Below are 19223 nucleotides of genomic sequence, written 5' to 3'. Positions count from 1 at the left end.
ATGCCAGCCAATAGATTTAAATCTTTGGCTGAGGCTGCAGCAGGGGATTTAAATTTGGAGCAAGACTGTCTGGAACACTTCTGTTGCTGCTGCTGCTGAGCTGTGACCGAGAGAGGAGAAGAAGAGAGACTGCACCTGGAGCCTGGAGGACATCTGCCTGGAGGATCAACTGTGCTGGACATCCTGAGAGGACACCTGGTAGGCCTTTTTAAAATTTTTGTAAATTTTTTTGATGCTGGGCAATGTGCTGCTGTGGCCTGCCTCTGCAAAAAGGTGTTGCAGTTTATTCTTGGCATGGCCTGGGGGACAGGTTGGGCAGACAATGTTTGATGGTGGGGTGGGGGTTTCAGCATTGGTTGTTGTGCTTGCCTTCTTTAAGCTTGATCCACTGTTTTAAGATTAAAACAAGAGTGTGCCAGCTTTGGGCCTACACAGGCCAGAAGCCTTTCTTCTGGCTGGCTCTCACAGTTGTGCTCCACAATCTGGAATGGTGTGGCTTGCTTTTCTGTGTCTGGTCCCCTGCTTGCAAGGATTCCCAACAGGCTCCGTCCTGATCAACTGTGCCAGCCTGTGGGCCACACACAGGTATGGCCTGGGGGACAGGTTGGGCAGACAATGTTTGATGGTGGGGGGGGGGGTTCAGCATTGGTTGTTGTGCTTGCCTTCTTTAAGCTCGATCCACTGTTTTAAGATTAAAACAAGAGTGTGCCAGCTTTGGGCCTACACAGGCCAGAAGCCTTTCTTCTGGCTGGCTCTCACAGTTGTGCTCCACAATCTGGAATGGTGTGGCTTGCTTTTCTGTGTCTGGTCCCCTGCTTGCAAGGATTCCCAACAGGCTCCGTCCTGATCAACTGTGCCAGCCTGTGGGCCACACACAGGTATGGCCTGGGGGACAGGTTGGGCAGACAATGTTTGATGGTGGGGGGGGGGGTTCAGCATTGGTTGTTGTGCTTGCCTTCTTTAAGCTTGATCCACTGTTTTAAGATTAAAACAAGAGTGTGCCAGCTTTGGGCCTACACAGGCCAGAAGCCTTTCTTCTGGCTGGCTCTCACAGTTGTGCTTCACAATCTGGAATGGTGTGGCTTGCTTTTCTGTGTCTGGTCCCCTGCTTGCAAGGATTCCCAACAGGCTCCGTCCTGATCAACTGTGCCAGCCTGTGGGCCACACACAGGTATGGCCTGGGGGACAGGTTGGGCAGACAATGTTTGATGGTGGGGGGGGGGGTTCAGCATTGGTTGTTGTGCTTGCCTTCTTTAAGCTTGATCCACTGTTTTAAGATTAAAACAAGAGTGTGCCAGCTTTGGGCCTACACAGGCCAGAAGCCTTTCTTCTGGCTGGCTCTCACAGTTGTGCTTCACGATCTGGAATGGTGTGGCTTGCCTTTCTGTGTCTGGTCCCCTGCTTGCAAGGATTCCCAACAGGCTCCGTCCTGATCAACTGTGCCAGCCTGTGGGCCACACACAGGTATGGCCTGGGGGACAGGTTGGGCAGACAATGTTTGATGGTGGGGGGGGGGGGGGTTCAGCATTGGTTGTTGTGCTTGCCTTCTTTAAGCTTGATCCACTGTTTTAAGATTAAAACAAGAGTGTGCCAGCTTTGGGCCTACACAGGCCAGAAGCCTTTCTTCTGGCTGGCTCTCACAGTTGTGCTCCACAATCTGGAATGGTGTGGCTTGCTTTTCTGTGTCTGGTCCCCTGCTTGCAAGGATTCCCAACAGGCTCCGTCCTGATCAACTGTGCCAGCCTGTGGGCCACACACAGGTATGGCCTGGGGGACAGGTTGGGCAGACAATGTTTGATGGTGGGGGGGGGGGGGTTCAGCATTGGTTGTTGTGCTTGCCTTCTTTAAGCTTGATCCACTGTTTTAAGATTAAAACAAGAGTGTGCCAGCTTTGGGCCTACACAGGCCAGAAGCCTTTCTTCTGGCTGGCTCTCACAGTTGTGCTTCACGATCTGGAATGGTGTGGCTTGCCTTTCTGTGTCTGGTCCCCTGCTTGCAAGGATTCCCAACAGGCTCCGTCCTGATCAACTGTGCCAGCCTGTGGGCCACACACAGGTATGGCCTGGGGGACAGGTTGGGCAGACAATGTTTGATGGTGGGGGGGGGGGGGGTTCAGCATTGGTTGTTGTGCTTGCCTTCTTTAAGCTTGATCCACTGTTTTAAGATTAAAACAAGAGTGTGCCAGCTTTGGGCCTACACAGGCCAGAAGCCTTTCTTCTGGCTGGCTCTCACAGTTGTGCTTCACAATCTGGAATGGTGTGGCTTGCTTTTCTGTGTCTGGTCCCCTGCTTGCAAGGATTCCCAACAGGCTCCGTCCTGATCAACTGTGCCAGCCTGTGGGCCACACACAGGTATGGCCTGGGGGACAGGTTGGGCAGACAATGTTTGATGGTGGGGGGGGGGGGTTCAGCATTGGTTGTTGTGCTTGCCTTCTTTAAGCTTGATCCACTGTTTTAAGATTAAAACAAGAGTGTGCCAGCTTTGGGCCTACACAGGCCAGAAGCCTTTCTTCTGGCTGGCTCTCACAGTTGTGCTTCACGATCTGGAATGGTGTGGCTTGCTTTTCTGTGTCTGGTCCCCTGCTTGCAAGGATTCCCAACAGGCTCCGTCCTGATCAACTGTGCCAGCCTGTGGGCCACACACAGGTATGGCCTGGGGGACAGGTTGGGCAGACAATGTTTGATGGTGGGGGGGGGGGTTCAGCATTGGTTGTTGTGCTTGCCTTCTTTAAGCTCGATCCACTGTTTTAAGATTAAAACAAGAGTGTGCCAGCTTTGGGCCTACACAGGCCAGAAGCCTTTCTTCTGGCTGGCTCTCACAGTTTTGCTTCACGATCTGGAATGGTGTGGCTTGCTTTTCTGTGTCTGGTCCCCTGCTTGCAAGGATTCCCAACAGGCTCCGTCCTGATCAACTGTGCCAGCCTGTGGGCCACACACAGGTATGCTGCTTTGGCCAAGGTAACCCTTTTTGGTTGCTGGCCTGGCACTCACAGTTGTGCTTCACAATCTGGAATGGTGTGGCTTGCTTTTCTGTGTCTGGTCCCCTGCTTGCAAGGATTCCCAACAGGCTCCGTCCTGATCAACTGTGCCAGCCTGTGGGCCACACACAGGTATGCTGCTTTGGCCAAGGTAACCCTTTTTGGTTGCTGGCCTGGCACTCACAGTTGTGCTTCACAATCTGGAATGGTGTGGCTTGCTTTTCTGTGTCTGGTCCCCTGCTTGCAAGGATTCCCAACAGGCTCCGTCCTGATCAACTGTGCCAGCCTTCGGCCCACACACAGGCCTGCTGCTCCGGCTTTGGTAACCCTTCCCGTTTGCTGGCCTGGCACTCACTGTTTTGCTTCACATTCAGGTTGTTTATCGTTGGTGGACCTCTTCTGGACTGGACTGCACTTGGTGGACATCGGCCTGCAGATCTCTGCGTGGAGGATCAACATTGCTGGACATCTGCACTGGTGGACTGGTAGGGTTGTTGTTAAATTTGGTTTTTGAGCTTATGTCTGCTGCTGTGCCTACCTGCGAGCATATGCTTTGGCTCTGTCTTTATGGCTTGGGCCGGGGGGGGGGGCATTTTCTGGTTGGGCAAGAGGATATTGTTTGGGGGTTAGGGGGGCCAGCATTGATCGCAGTGCCTGCTTTCTTTCATGTTTCATTTTTCAAGTTTGAGTGTGGGGTGGGCATGAACTGCTGTTTCACAGGACTAAAAAATGAGTGTGCCAGCTTCTGGCCTGCACAGGCCAGAAGCTCTGCTGGGTGGATGTGTTTTGTTTTGCTGCTGGTTGGCCCTAGCCTTTAAGGGGGGGGGGCTGACTTGGCTTGTGCAACGGGGCCTTGAATTTTGGGGTTGCGTGTGCGGCGTGTGGTGTTGACTCTGCTAACATTTCCAATTTTCTTGACAGCATCGTGGAGGAGAGGAGGACCAGCTGCAAGACCGCCTGAACATCGCTGGACTGCAGGACTGGTGTTACTGTGAGCGAGTCCGGGTTCACATTTGGGTGGCCTTGGGGGTGGGTTCTTGCTAGCTTGGGAGGGGGGAGGCTCATCTTCAAAACACCACATCCACACCCCACACCGACATACCACAGATACATCGGTCCCGCTAAATAGTGTCTCTTAGGTAGGTAGGCCAGTTGGTAGGTGATCAGTGGATAATTGCCCTCAACATAATTATTAGGGAAACCGAGCCTAGTTTTTTTTAAAAAACTAAATAGGGACTCAGCAGGGAAAGCATTAGTGAGTGAGTGTTAGGTTTGAATTCCATATATATATATATATATATAAAAATTTGTAATAGCTGTCAATAGGCTTCCCATTAGTGCCCCCATAACTAGGGTTCCACCGCCCATCTCTGGCACCCGTGGTGGTGCCAGGCCGGCCCGGGCATACTAGTGTGTGAGTGTTTAAGGCTTTGTCACCTGTTATTGGGGTTTAGGGCCAGCTCAATTCCAGAGGAATTCAGCTGATTGGCAGGCTCAGGTTCCCTGACATAAATAGGGTTGCTTAAAAAGGCACTTGATTGTTCATCTCCAAGTCACAGAGCCACTAGAAGCACAGATTTAGAGCAGGTTAGTTAGGTCTTGAAAACAAAGTTGACCTTTGTTTTCTAAATCTTTTCTGATTAGTTAGGGTTGAATTTGGGAGGGGAAAGTATGTCGGAGAGGAAAGCAGAGAGGGGCCCCGGGGGAAAGGCTAGGGAGAAATCTAGAGGGGAGGAGGGGAGGGGGAGGGGGACTGCTGCGGCAGCCCCTCCATCTGAGCGGAGGAGGCCCTCCCCTGCGCTGCTGCCGTTCACCAGCCTGGCTTCTGGTGACAGGAAGAGGGTTCGCAAGACTCTCTTTCCTGAGGCAGCTGCTGGAGGGCCACCCCCAACCCGGGTGCGTGAGGCAGGGGCTGGCACTGGGCAGGGGCCTGCTGCTGAGGCTCCTCCTCCTCCAGTGGTTGCGAGCCAGCTGCTGGAGGAGGGGCAGCATGTGGTGTCTCCTGGGATGGGCGCGGAGCACATGACTTTCCCTGCGCTCCCGCTCACCCCAGGAACCCAGAGGATGTTGGAGGAACTGCCCGTGAGACCCCCCCTGGGGCGGTCCACCCCAGTTTCCTCTGAGGCCAGCAGCAGGCCTCTCGCGGCTGTGCAGGAGGAGAGGACGCGGGAGGAAGAGGCAGAGACTGTGGTGGAAGAGCCCACATCTCTGCCCCTTCAGCCTCGTCCATCCCCACCTGCCCGGCCGAGAGTGGGACACGGTGTGTCCGGCCAGAGCACCTCACAGGAGGTGCCGCAGGGTGGTCCCGAAAGCGCTTCTCCTGGGAAGCGTGGGATGCCCTTTTCCTCCGAAATCTGGAAGCACTTCCAGGCAACGGAGGATCCCCGAGCAGCCCTGTGCCTGCATTGTAGGCAGCGCGTCAGCCGTGGCAAAGATGTGTGGCATCTCTCCACGTCTGGGATGAGGTACCATATGAAGAGGCACCACCAGGCGGTGCTTCTTCGGGAGGAGGGTTCGAGTGGCGCCGCACGGCCGCCAGCTAGCCAGAAGGAGGCAGGCTCCTCTGGTGCTCTCCCCCCAAGGGTACCTGCAGGAAAGGGACGCCAAGCCTCTCTCCCGGAGATGCTTGGTATGCAGGGCGCTAGTGTGCCCAGAGAGGGGATCCGGAGGGCGAGCAGGCGCATCACGCGCCACATCGTCAACATGATAGCAGTGGATGGGCAACCGTATTCCGTAGTTGAAGACTTCGGCTTCTCAGGGCTGCTCCAAGATTGCTTTCCCTGGTACGCCGTCCCTGCTCGCACGTCGTTGAGCAGATCGGTGGTGCCCTCGTTTTACAGGGCTGCCAGGGATCATGTGAAGGCACAGCTGTCCCGGGTTGCCGGGAGAACTGTGCACTTCACATCGGACATCTGGACCTGCCCAAGTGTGCAGCAAGCGTACCTCTCGCTTACTGCTCACTGGTGGGAACCCGAGTCGGTTCTGGGTGGGGGCCGGGGGGAGGTGCCTAGCACAGCTAGACAGGGAAGGATGCGAGACCGCCAGGCCGGCTACTGCAAGGCCTTGCTTCACGCCGAGGTGCTCGACGTGTCCCACACGGCGGAGAACATCGCTGCCACCTTAAGGAGACAGTTGGACGAGTGGATAGGCCAGGGACCCGCCACCGTGGGATGCATGGTGACGGACGGTGGCAAGAACATGAGGGCAGCGGCGCATCTAGTGAGCCGAGAGAGCGTCTACTGTGCCGCTCACAAGCTTCACCTAGTGGTGAGAGATGCGCTGGGGTTGGGCTCCTCGAAGGAACCCGTGGATACCCGGACCCGTGAACTCCAGTTACTTGTCCAGAAATGTCGGAGGCTCACGGGTCACTTCTCGCGCAGCGTGAAGGCCACGCACGAACTGCGCCAGACACAGGTCAGGACAGGTGTGCCAGAGCACGCTCTGATCACTGACGTCAGCACTCGCTGGAACTCCACCTGCGCCATGCTTGAGCGCTTGGTGGAGCAGCAGGCCGCACTCCACGCGTGGCTCTCCGAGCACCGCGGTGCGAGTCAGGTGGGTGAGTTCAACCGGGAGGATTGGCTCACCATCACCCAGACAGTGGAGGTCCTGAAGCCCTTCAAGGACTTCACTGTGGCGGTCTCGTCAGACACGGCGACCCTCGGTCTGGTCATTCCCCTGGTGCACACGCTCCAGAGGAATCTGGCCACCCTTGCAGACCGGGTCGCGCCCCGTGCTGACCTTGTTCCAGCGGTGCGCGCATTAGTGAGAAGGCTGCAGCAGGGCATAGCTGCCAGGCTAACTCCTCTCACTAAGGAAGAGTCATACATGTTGGCGACCATGTGTGACCCGCGCATAAAGGGCACTTTCGCCGAGCGGGACGGGAACCTCACCCAAGCCAGAGACGGGCTCTGCTCTTGGGTGAGGCGCAGGCAGGCCAAGAGGGGACGCCTGTCGACAGGGGGGACGCAAGAGGGGCCCTGCCGTGCGGGTCCCTCTGACGCCCCCTCTGCGCAGGCCCCCCCCGAGGCCACCACCAGAGTGCCGATGGAGATGGAGATGCTCCGGTGGGCCCTCGTCCCCTCTGGGGTCGTGAGGACCGTGAGAGAGGATCCGGCGGAGGCGATGGTCAGGGACTACCTCGCGGAGCCCTGCGAGTCGCTCTCCACCGATCCGCTCAGCTACTGGGCCAGGAAGGAGTCGGTCTGGCCGGACCTCTCCCTCGAGGCGCAGCGGCTGCTCTCATGCCCTCCGACGAGCGTGGAGAGCGAGCGCGTCTTTTCACATGCGGGCGACATTGTCGGCCCACATCGCACTCGCCTTCTCCCATGGAGAGTCGAGCAGTTGACCTTCCTGAAGGTCAACTCTCGCCTCTTCGATTTCTCAGGACTGGACTTCCAGAGTGACTGAGGTGAGCCCAACTTGTGGCCTGCATCCTCTATGAGTCCAATCCTTTGGAATCGCGCTCTCCCCTGTATAAAACCCTGTATATACAGTTAAAACCGGCCAGTAGAGGGAGGGTGGTTAGGAACCAGTGGCAAAGGGAAAACACCCAGCAATTTGAAAGCCCCCCCCCCAGGGTATTCAAAACATCTCCCATCACTGAGACATACCCTGTGGGACCAAATTTATTATGAGAAATAATGCCCCAGAAACATGGATTGCTACTGGAGGGAGAAACAGGTTAGATAGGGATTGCTTAGGTGTTTTTATCAGATGAACTCCTTGTAAAAAAAAATTGTAGAAGAATTGTTGTACTGTTTTTTGAAAGTTGATGTTCCGTTCATGTAAAAAAAAGGAAAAAAAACCAAAAAAAAATGTTGTGATTATGTTTTTTAAAAGTTGATTGAATGTTCATGAAAAAAAAAAAACCCAAAAAAATGTTGTGATTATGTTTTTTAAAAGTTGATGTTCTGTTCATGTAAAAAAAAGGAAAAAAAACCAAAAAAAAATGTTGTGATTATGTTTTTTAAAAGTTGATTGAATGTTCATGTTTAAAAAAAAAAAAATTTGATGTTAATGTTGGGTTTGCATGGTTGGGGGATGCGGGTAGAGTGGTGGATGGGCACCGGCCAATGATGATCTCTCACAGATGTTCCCAGGTAAATTCTGAGGCTGGTGTGGGGGTGGGGGGAGACCTCTGCAGAACTGCTCCAGAAATACCATTGTCCAGTGCCTTGGAAGTGCCCAGTTCAGCTTTGTGTGTCTGAACTGAAAGCACAGCCACAGGAAATGACATAGGTTCTGCTGGACCCTGTTGCAGTGGTTCCCCCACCCATTTAGTCATGTTATGGAGGGAGAGTTGTATTAGGCTGGTAGTTATGATCATCTTCTGTTTCCATGCCCTGTTGTGCCCGCTCACTATGTAACCTGCTGTAATGTTCAAAACTTTACTGTTTGTCCATTTCAAAAGAAAAATTGTGTTTAAGATTCTCTGATGTGTAGTTAATTGTGTTGTGTTGTGCTATGAGGGACAATAAGTGTAATATGTTGTGATTTGTTGACCACTTGTAATTTGAAAATGAGAAAATAAAGGTTTTTTAAACTTAATGATTGTGTGTCTGTGTTCCCTTCTTTGATGGGAGGTTGGTTCCCAGCATAGGGAACAATGGGGCAGGCTGGCCAGCCTGTTCCTGGGGTACTGGGTGTGGGGCAGCTGAGGGTGGTTTTGGTTCTGAGAGGGGCTGAGTGGAGGATTTGGGTCTGTGTGTGGCAGCTGGGGTGGGGGAACTGGGTTTGTGTGGGGCTGTAAGGAGTGGACTATGGGGGATGAGAGCACTGGTTGTCCCTTGTGCCCAAGTAGGCCCCTGCTACTGTCCTGGTGTGGGCTTCCATGCCTCTATCGGTTGCTGGCCCTCCTTTGCCATCTTTTTCTGAAATTTTCCTAGGGCTGCCAAACTCCTGGTTGGGCTTGAGTTCAGGTTAGAGAGAGTAGTTCCCTACAGAGAAACTGGCTGCTTCCAAGGGCAATCTCTTTAGAGGGCAAATGCGGACCATGGATTCTGGGGGAGATCCCTACTCAGATTTTCCTTTCCACAAGTCCCACCCCCAAATTGCCAGTAACTTCCAAGGCCAGAGTTTGCCACCCCAGAGAGATCCCGTTCCCACCCTCTTAGCCTTGGCATGAAAGTTGTAGCCCCCATGGAACGCTTCCAGGTTCCTGATTCCAAGCCCAATGACACCAATGTAAGACAATCCAGACCTCCATCAAAAATGGATTTTAAGTAGCAGTGGGATTGGGCTGCATTTCAGTCATTCACATATCTGGTTGTGTTCCCAAACATTTAGCTTATGTTTTTTTAAATCAGCGTATGGCACTTAAGGACACTTTTAAATGGTTCTAAAAACATTTTTTTATTATGAAGTATTTAATGTGGCATTGATCAAGGGCAGGCCTTTTGGCCAAATGAGCAGTATCAGTACAGTAAAATTTAGACAAAGCTCATAGGAGGAAAAAGCATTCACACTGTGAAGTGGGAAGAAAGTTTCAATTTACATGTACCATGGACTCCGAAAAAGACATGTAAGTGGCATCCAGACCAAATCAGGCCTGCTTTCTCCCTTGAAGATATCAATTGATGATAGTGCTTATGTCACATCATGAGAAGACAAGGTTCACTAGAAAAGACAATAATGCTAAGAAAAATTGAAGGCAGTAGGGAAAAGAAGAATACCCTAGATGTGGTAGATTGACTTCGGTTTGCAATACATGGACAAGGTTTTTGGGATACTGTGGAGCTCAATATAATTCTAAAGTACACCACAAGTGATTTGAATGCATAAAACATACAGACACATACACATAAAATGTATATACCCCCTCCCCACCAAATTAAAGGTTTATCTTATGCCCCGGTTTTCTCCCCCATGGGAACCTAGAGTGGTTTACACATTGCTGTTCTCCCTTGATTTGTTTCACCCTCATCACAACCAGGCTAACAATAGACAGCTGCTCCATGCCTCACATTGGAGTGACTCCACCGATGGCCTTCTTAGTTGTTGGAGGGGGTGGAGGGGGGGGAGGAAGGAAACAACGCACTCCTGCCCACTCTATCTGGGGCCTAGGTGACCAAATTGCTTGGCCTTGGCAAGGAGCCAGTGGTGGGGCGGCACTGGTTCTGGGGCCCCGTCCAGAACATTTGTCCAGGGCCCCAAAATCACGTAGACTGCCTCTGGAAAACACAACACAATTGTTTACTTAGGCTGAGCCAAGAACATCCATCAAGCCTACAAGGCACAGAATCAGAGTCTGCCAGATTCTAGACCAACTCTCTAGCCATTGCACTACAGTGGATATCTAAAAATTGTTCATACCCCCACCAGCAACTTGAACATTTTTCTCCAAAAGGCACAACTTGGCTGGGTCTCAAAAAGGACTATGATGCATGGGCCTGTCAATGCATACTGGTACTAAGGCTCTGGCCGGGGGGAGGGGGGCATTGTGCCAATGCCACCCTGGCTTTGGAAGGGGACAGTAAAATAGAAGAAATAATCTAGCTTCAGTGCCTCCCCCCCTTCTCTGTCTCTCTCTCTCTCTATAATGTGAGTGAAAACATTACTATACCATCACTGAAGCCTACAGGATACTTAGGGTCTGTTCACACACGCATGATCATTTAATGGCAATGCTCTGGCATGATGATGTCTGTTCTAGGAGGTGATGTGATCATCACACAAGGCTGGGGAGCACGCACAATTCACAGCAGGCAGATTTGGGCCACAAGGGATCCTGCTTTGGCCTGTAGGGCCCAAATCAGCCCACTGCAAAGCACAGGCATACTCTCAGGGCAGCCAGATGACATCAGTGACATCACAGCAGCAGCCCCTGGAGCGTACCTTGAAGGCTCATTCACTGACTTTCCCCCTTCGGGGTGATAGGTGAGAGTGGGGGATCCCCCACCAAGGGGAAACGGATCCCTAATTGTGTCTGAGGTTGTGGAAATCAAATGGGTCATTACCTCCATATTGCTTCTGTCTTTGAGGGACTTACATGCACATTATATTTAACTCCAGATTTCTTGATTGTCAAGGAATGCATGTGGTGGGGGGTGGGGGGAAGGGTGGGAGAAGGGCACCTGAGGGTGAGGGTGGCATTTGGCATGCAAAATGCCACCCCTGGCAAGACAAGCCTCTCCCAGCTGTCAGTGGTAGAGATGAGAGCAGAGCACCCACTTGGGGAGGCCATGAAATGGCCCCCCCAAGTGGGAGCAGGCTGAGCCTTGGTGGGGGGATGGGAGGAAGGGTGGGAGAAGGGCCCCAGAGGGTTGGGGGGGGGATTTTGTTGCTGTGGTTCCCCCCCATTAAGTCATGTTATGGAGGGAGAGTTGTATTAGGCTGGTAGTTATTATGATCATCTTCTGTTTCCATGCCCTGTTGTGCCCGCTCACTATGTGACCTGTTGTAATGTTCAAAACTTTACTGTTTGTCCATTTCAAAAAAAAAATTGTGTTTAAGATTCTCTGATGTGTAGTTAATTGTGTTGTGTTGTGCTATGAGGGACAATAAGTGTAATATGTTGTGATTTGTTGACCACTTGTAATTTGAAAATGAGAAAATAAAGGTTTTTTAAACTTAATGATTGTGTGTCTGTGTTCCCTTCTTTGATGGGAGGTTGGTTCCCAGCATAGGGAACAATGGGGCAGGCTGGCCAGCCTTCTCTGCGGGTGGTGGGGGGGTCAGGGGGGTGGTTGTCTGTGTGCCAGGGCAGGTGCTCTTTCCCAGGGACGATTTGGCACTGCCACCATTGTGGCACCCCTTGTCTGTGCAGAACTGCCCTGGGAAAGAGAGTTTAGGGGTTCCCAAAAGGGGAGGGCAGGCCAGCCTGTTCCTGGGGTTATGGTGGGTGTGGGGCAGGTGGGGGTGGATTTGGGTCTGTGAGGGGCTACTGGGGGGATTTGGGTCTGTGTGTGGCAGCTGGGGTGGGGGAACTGGGTTTGTGTGGGGCTGTGAGGGGTGGACTTTAGGGGCTGAGAGCACCTACTTGGGGAGGCCATGAAATGGCCCCCCCAAGTGGGAGCAGGCTGAGCCTTGGTGGGGGGTGGGAGGAGGGGTGGGAGAAGGGCCCCAGAGGGTTGGGGGGCATTTTGCATGCAAAATGCCACCCCTGGCAACACAAGCCTCCCCCAGCTGTCAGTGGTAGAGATTAGAGCACCTACTTGGGGAGGCCATGAAATGGCCCCCCCAAGTGGGAGCAGGCTGAGCCTTGGTGGGGGGTGGGAGGAGGGGTGGTAGAAGGGCCCCTGAGGGCTGGGGGGCATTTTGCATGCAAAATGCCACCCCTGGCAAAGGAAGCCTGCCTCTTCATTTTTTCCCCATAGGAAATAATGAAGAGAGATCAGCAGCAGCATGCTAACAATATGCTGCTCCTTTGCTTTCTTATGGGGAGGATGGGGGGACCTGCTTTGGGGGGCCATAACATGGCCCCCCAAAGTCCAATCTGTCTGAAACTTGGGTAGTTGTTAGAGAAGGGTTAGAAGAAGGTCCCCACCAATTTTGGGCTTATTTGGTGGGAAAATGCCTCCTCCAGGCGTCCTGAAAGACGGAGGCATTTTCCCAGCAAAAAAACCCGAAAGAATCCCGAAAGAATGCCGAAATAATGCCGAATCCCGAATCCCGAAAGAGATTCTTGTTTCGGCTTTCGGCTAATGACGGTAGAGAATCTTGTTTCGGGTAATCCCGAAACAAGAAAGCCGAAAGTTTTTTCCTTGCACACCCCTACATATAATCACACAGCAGTGTGTATAATTAATTGCTGGACCGTATAAATTACTTGTAATATCCCTACTCACAGTCAGAAAACCAATTACACCAGTACTTCCAGGCTCCTCCGGTAATTAATAAAGTGCTTAGTGCCCAATTAATAAAATGCTTAGAGCACCATATGAACACTAGTCCTTCCAGTAGCTTATAAGGTCCTGAGCACTGTGTGTCCAATGTAGAATGTAGTCAATAATTATTCACTCCAGATGACTGTATAGATTCCAGTATGAGAATAATCTCTTGATATTGCTTCTTCTTTAATAATGAATCCTCTAACGGATTGTCTAGATCCTAATAAGGCCCATTTCAAAACGTCTTTCTCAAAAAGTACAGACAATGATTCCTTCAAAATTTTCCTTTTGAGTACACTCAAAGCTGCACTCTCTCCTCTAGCTCCAAATGTCACCTGACAATTGATATCCATTTCAGATAAGACACATAAGACACTCAAAACACTGCTGAGCCAGGCAAATAGATAAAATCAGCTGGGACAAAAGCAACAGAAAACATTGGAACCAAAGCAAAAGCAAGAGCAAGAGCAAGAGCAAAAAGCAAAAGAGCTGGAAGCACCTCAGCCACCACCCTAGGCCTGGTGGAACAGCTCTGTCTTACAGGCCCAGTGGAACTGCAACAGATACCGTAGGGCCCAGATCTCTACAGGAAGAGTGTTTTACCAGGCTGGCACCAGAGCCAAGAAGGCTCTGGCTGTAGTTGAGGCCAGGTGAGCATCATTGGAGCCAGGGATCATCAATATATTTTGACAAGCCAAAAGTGAGGTTCTCTGGGGGGTCATACGGTGAGGGGCAGTCCTGCAGGGAGGAGGTCAAGTCACATACTAACTCTGAAAATCTTATTGGTCTCTAAGGTGCCTCACAAGGAAGGAGAAGGGCACTTCAAAACCTTGGGGGAGGGGCATGGCTGAAAAGGCCTTATTCCCTTGTGGCTACCAACCCCTCCATGAACAGTGCAGAGGCATGCAGGACCTGGTGGGAAGGAAGGTGTGTGATGGTCAGTACAATGCCCAGGCAGGTTTGGGCTGTGCATTTTCTTCCACTTCTTTCTGGCGTCAGCTGTGAGCTGGTCGGGTTCTCTTTCTTCCTTCCCAGACACACACAGGCCTATCATCTGTCATGCTCGAGCAGGAGGCAGGGTTGCTTGGATATCAGAAAGGAAGCATTGCCTGGTGGAGTGTTGTGCCAACCTTATTTATTGTTTTCCAGGGAGAAATGGATTGAAAAGGAAGAGAAGGTCAGAAGGACCATCAAGCAAGTCCTCAAATGTGACGTGACCCAAGCCAATCCTCTTGCTCCCTTGGAGTTGCCTCCTGCCGATTGTGTCCTTTCTCTCCTCTGCCTGGAATCAGCTTGTGAAGATCTGCCAACCTACTGCTCAGCGCTAAAGAACATCAGTTCTCTCGTGAAGCCAGGAGGGCATCTCCTCTTAGTGACATGTCTTAAAGGAAACTTCTATATGGTTGGCCAGAATTGCTTCTTCTGCCTCTATCTGGAGCAAGAAACTGTTGATGATGCTGTGAGAGGGGCTGGCTTTGATATTGTTTGGTCTGAGCTGAACCAAGTGAGTTATTCACTGGATGTGTCCAACAATCGAGGCACGTATGTCCTGGTAGCCCAAAAACGGCAATGAAATGAAGGACCCTGCGTAGCAAAGGAAAAGGAAACAAAAACGAGACCATTCCATTGAACGATTCTGGTGTGTTAGAAAATGAACAGGATCAAAGATATTCAATTGCATTTAAGTATAAACTGGATCAGGAGGAAAAATGAGTGTAGGGTATTATTTCTGAAAAGGGGCTGCAAAATTTAATAGAAGATTTTTTTTCTTTTCTTCTGCTCCCTCTCAGATTGAATTAATAAAACATGAATAATTCTAAATGGCTGTTAGTAAATGTGAATGGACTAACAAGTCCTATGAAAAGAGAAAAAAAGAGTGACACTTAAGAAAAACAACAGGATTTCTGTCCAGAGACACCTTAGAGACCAAAAAGATTTCGAGATTTAGAACTGACTTGGGAGCTTACACTCTGAAAATCTTGGTCTCTAAGGCACCTGCTATACTTTCTGGGAGAAAATTCTCTGTAAAATTGGCCGTACGCAATTATATCAAAAGTTTCTTGTCAATGCTGTTGCTGTTTTTGGACATGGAATTGCTGTTGCTTCAGAAATACTCCAGCGGCCTGCTTTCTATAATTCCTGGTGGTTATACCATATTTTGATGTAGTGGTTAAGAGCACGGGACTCTAATCTGGAGAGCTAGGTTTGATTCCCCACTCCTCTACTTGAAGCCAGCTGGGTGACCTTGGCTCAGTCACAGCTCTCTCAGAGCTCTCCCAGCCCCAACCCACCTCACAGGGAGATTATTATTGCAGGGATAATAATACCATTCTTTGTAAACCGCTCTGAGTGGGCATTAAGTTGTCTTGAAGGGTGATTGTTGTTGTTAATCATGGGCTCATCAGAGGATGAACTACTGAAAAATTTGAGGAAGTCCATCACTATGTCAATCATTTGGCTGTTAGAATTTAAAAAGAGAACTGTGAAATTGGAATTCTCAGTGTTACTTTCTCGGGTTCCTCAATTCATGCAGGATCCTGGCTTGTGTCTCAACAGGTTATGAAAGGTATTTCCAGTTGAGATAGCCCAGGGAATCCAAACCGCTCACAACCTGTCAACATGAACCATCTGCCCATAAAAGGGTGCTTATTTAGGGCGTTCATTGTTATTCCACAATGCAGTCATCAAATCATCTTGAGCACATTGCATCAAAAAATCCAAGGAATTACTTGCATGATCTGGTTTCTCTTCAGATCGCATAAATCTATCACATGAAAGCAGTGATGAAGACTGTCTAGTGGCCTGAAATTGGCACAGGCATTGCAAAGACTGTACATGAATGAACCACCGTTACCCGAATTGGCTCCTGTGTCAGGCCAGAAAAGTGAAAAACATCCCCCACAGGCATCAAACTAGAACATGTGTCCCAAGACAAAAAGGGATCATTTGAGGGTGTTGTACACAGAGTTCCAGACTAGCACAACAAATCAGCAAGGGACAGAAAGATGGAAAGGAGACAGATAACTTTATTACCCTCTCCAGAATGCAGACTGCAAAATGCGGAAGTGAAACATTAGTAACCAGGACTGAGATACAGAACCATTCAAATGGTAACAACGTGGAGCAATTTACTTGTGACAATCCAGTAAAACCATTCACATCTGCATAATCCCTGTGTCCAGTTGTATTTGTGCCCAGTTAAAGTTATCTTTAACACAAAATATGTTCCTCTCATGTGGCTAGTCCAGAGTAACCAACCCTCCCCCCAAAAAGATAGGTGATGGATTGCCCAAAAAGAGCACCAAAGGGGGGGGGGGGGAGCGACCTGCTGAGATGGCAGACGCTTGAGTGAGGTGCTCCCAAGCCCCTACTCCCTCCAGTGCTAAAAACACCATCTTAAAACAATTGAAACCCTTCAACTAGCAAAGGCAAGTCATGTTTGAAAAATCCTGGGTCTCTAAAGCCTCCCATTCTGCCTGTACCTTGGCAGCCTCAGCCTCTCTCGCCAGCTGTAGCTTGGCAGCCTGTCTCCTCAGGTTTTCTTCATTCATGGCAAACTCAGCCCTCTTGGCCACAGCAGCAGCTTCAGCTCCTGCCTTGATGTTCTCCAAAGCTAACGCAGCTGCCTCAGACTGGTAAGAAGAACGGCTGATGCATGACAAGGCTGACTTACTAAGTTTGGCTAAAGAAGCTATGGAAGGACAGCTGGACGAGTGGCAGATTGGCACCTTATGGGAGGAATGACCTGAGAAAGAACCCTTTAAGGCTGTTCTACTTGTTGAACACCAGTCGAAGGAGGCAGAACATGGGGCTCACCATCAACTGAGTCAAGGCGTTTTGATTCTTCTTCCTTGATGTGCTCCTCCAGGTCTACCAGGGTGGTCTTGATGAGTTTCTCCCATGCTCTGGTCACCTCCTGAAGGTGCTGCTTTTTCTCCAATCCCTCATCCATGTCCAGCTAATTCAGGATGCCAATGATGCCGTCATCATGTGCTTTCCACTTTTGAAACCGGTTTGCTAGGTGAATCCATGTGCTAGGTGAGTCCACATTATCTAACACTGCTACATCAGTGATGGCGTCCAGATGTCTCTGTATCTTAATCTAAGCTTTCTCTGACTTCTGATGTACTTCTGATGTCCTTGAGGACAAATATTCATGCACCTTGGGAGACAGAGTCTTTCCCTGATCCCATATCTGAAGCATGGATCCCACCTCCGTACCAACAGTTAATGCCAAAATGGATGGGTTGCCAAATGAGCCTTGTGCCTTCTGACTAGGGTTCGCAACGACATTGGGGTCTTATTGAGTTTCCTGAGGAATCTTCCATGGTGGTTCGCTTTTTGGTTGCAAAATTATTAAGAGACTGCCATGCTAGTTCAGGATCCACTGGACCTCCGTTTTGTACCCTGTTGATGTACACGGGCCAGTATCCTGCATGAGTTGAGGAACCTGAAAAAGTAAAACTGAAAATACCGATTTCCCATTTCTTTTTTAAAACTCTAACAGCCAAATCATTGACAGAGTGAGGGACTGCCTCAATTTTTTCCTCGGTTCATCCTCTGATGAGCCCACGATTAGGATATCATCATGGTATAACACCGGCCAATTCCAGAAAGCAGGCTGCTGGAGTGTTTCTGAAGCAACAGCAATTCCAACCTGGTGGTGCTTAACCTGGAAAAACAATGATGGTTGGGACAAACACAACAACAGCACTGACAAGAAGCTTTAGATGTTCTTGTGCATGGTTAAGATTTATAGATTTTTCTGCCAGAAAGAATAGCAGGCAGATGGTCAGCAGCAGGCACAGGATACAGACAGCGCCACCCTAAACCCTGTCTCTGGCAGAGCCATATTTATCCTGCCTTTCTGACAGACTAGGGCCTTCAAGGCAGCCATCCTAAGTACAATTACCTTCTTCTAAGTCCATTGATGTCAGTGGGCTTAAAGGGGTGTAACTCTGCTTAGGATTGCAAAGCCAATGGCTTTGGATAGTGACTATACCTACACCATCACAACTCAGAGATACATAGGTCTATCTAAAAAGAGTCTGACATATCTAGGGTGACCAGTGCCCAGCTGTGTTGGAGCTAGGCCAGACTCTGGCCAGTGTATCTCCGTCACTGGAACCGAATTATACCCAGCGGAAGAATTGCCACCCCACCATGCCCAGGATCTCTGTCCTCCAGCAGCTGAAAAGAAAGTTTTGTATCTAATGCAAAAGCATAAGGACATCAGATGTGCCCGGCTGGATTAGACAAGTGGTCCATCCAGTCTAGCAAGAGAGCAGCCAAGCAGTTACCCTGGAGGGCCAACAAACAGGCCACAGAGCCTGAGGTCCTACCCTGCTGCTGTCTCCCAGCTCTGGGATTTAAGATTAGCTGCCTCTGAATATGGAGGTTCACTCTAGTCACTGTGGCTAGTAGCTATTGATAGATCTCTCCTCTGTGGATCTGTCTCACTTCCCTTTAAAGTCCTCTATGATTGTGACCACCAACACTATATATATCCCTTGGCAGTGAATTCCACAATTTAACAGAGGCCGTCGTCACACGGTCATCTCTTCCGTTAAATTTACAGCATATAGCGTCCTACCTGTTATCGGCACAGTAACGTTTCTTTGGGTCACCTAACGGCTCTTCGCGCCACCAGCTGTCCACACCGAAGCACTCTGTTCTGTTCTCTCTAACCACACAGAAGCAGCTCTTCCCCCCCCTTTTTAAATTATTCTGGCGTTTAATTCCGCTATAACGGAATAACAGCATATAAACATTCCGTTAGAGCAAAACATTACGACCCTTTTGTTTTGGCAACTTTGAAATTATATAAATAGCCCTTTGCCCGCAGAAAACTCCCTGTCTAATGTGATCCCCATTGCTGAAGACTCTGCCATGGCGATTGAGTCATTTTTACTTCAGCAGAAAGTTTGCATTGTGTTATGTCGTTATGGCGTTATAAGGACATAATAAAATAAAAAAAGGGGAGTCGCAGGAAGAAATGGATTCTGGGATTGAAGGGAGGGCATAGGACGTTGCGAGGCGAAATACATCAATGTGAGGCATTCACACTGAGGCACAAAATAGCGCAACTATCAAGCACAAAGCAGAAGAGAGAAAATCGCTACAGTGTTGGAATAAGGTGGGTGTTTGCCGGGAAATAGCACCATTTTAGCGCTAAATAAAAGCCCGTGTGACGACGGCCAGAGTTACTCCAGTGTATTCCCACTGAAATCAATGGGCATAGATTGGATCTCACTGTTAATTACTTAATTCCACAATTAAATTGCTTGTTGAGTAAAGATTATTTTGTTTTGTCTTCCTGAATCTCTTGCCCATCAACTTCATTGGGAATTATGGGAGAGGGAGAAAACATTCTCTTTATCTACTTTCTCAACCTCTTTGGATGAAGGGTGCTTGGG

General features: G+C 50.0%; 1 protein-coding gene across 1 annotated transcript in view; it reads left to right on the top strand.

Moving 5' to 3' along the window:
- Positions 1-17249, top strand: part of LOC129341955 (nicotinamide N-methyltransferase-like) — a 37495-nt gene extending 20246 nt beyond the window's left edge. Inside the window, exon 5 of the mRNA XM_054997322.1 lies at positions 13957-17249. Coding sequence (XP_054853297.1) covers positions 13957-14380 — 424 coding nt within the window. The 3' untranslated portion in view covers positions 14381-17249. The remainder of the gene's footprint in view (positions 1-13956) is intronic.
- The last annotated feature ends 1974 nt before the right edge of the window (positions 17250-19223 follow it).

The sequence above is a fragment of the Eublepharis macularius genome, chromosome 14 (genome assembly GCF_028583425.1).
Source record: "Eublepharis macularius isolate TG4126 chromosome 14, MPM_Emac_v1.0, whole genome shotgun sequence".
NCBI lineage: Eukaryota > Metazoa > Chordata > Lepidosauria > Squamata > Eublepharidae > Eublepharis > Eublepharis macularius.
This window is presented reverse-complemented; position numbering and strand designations above follow the sequence as displayed.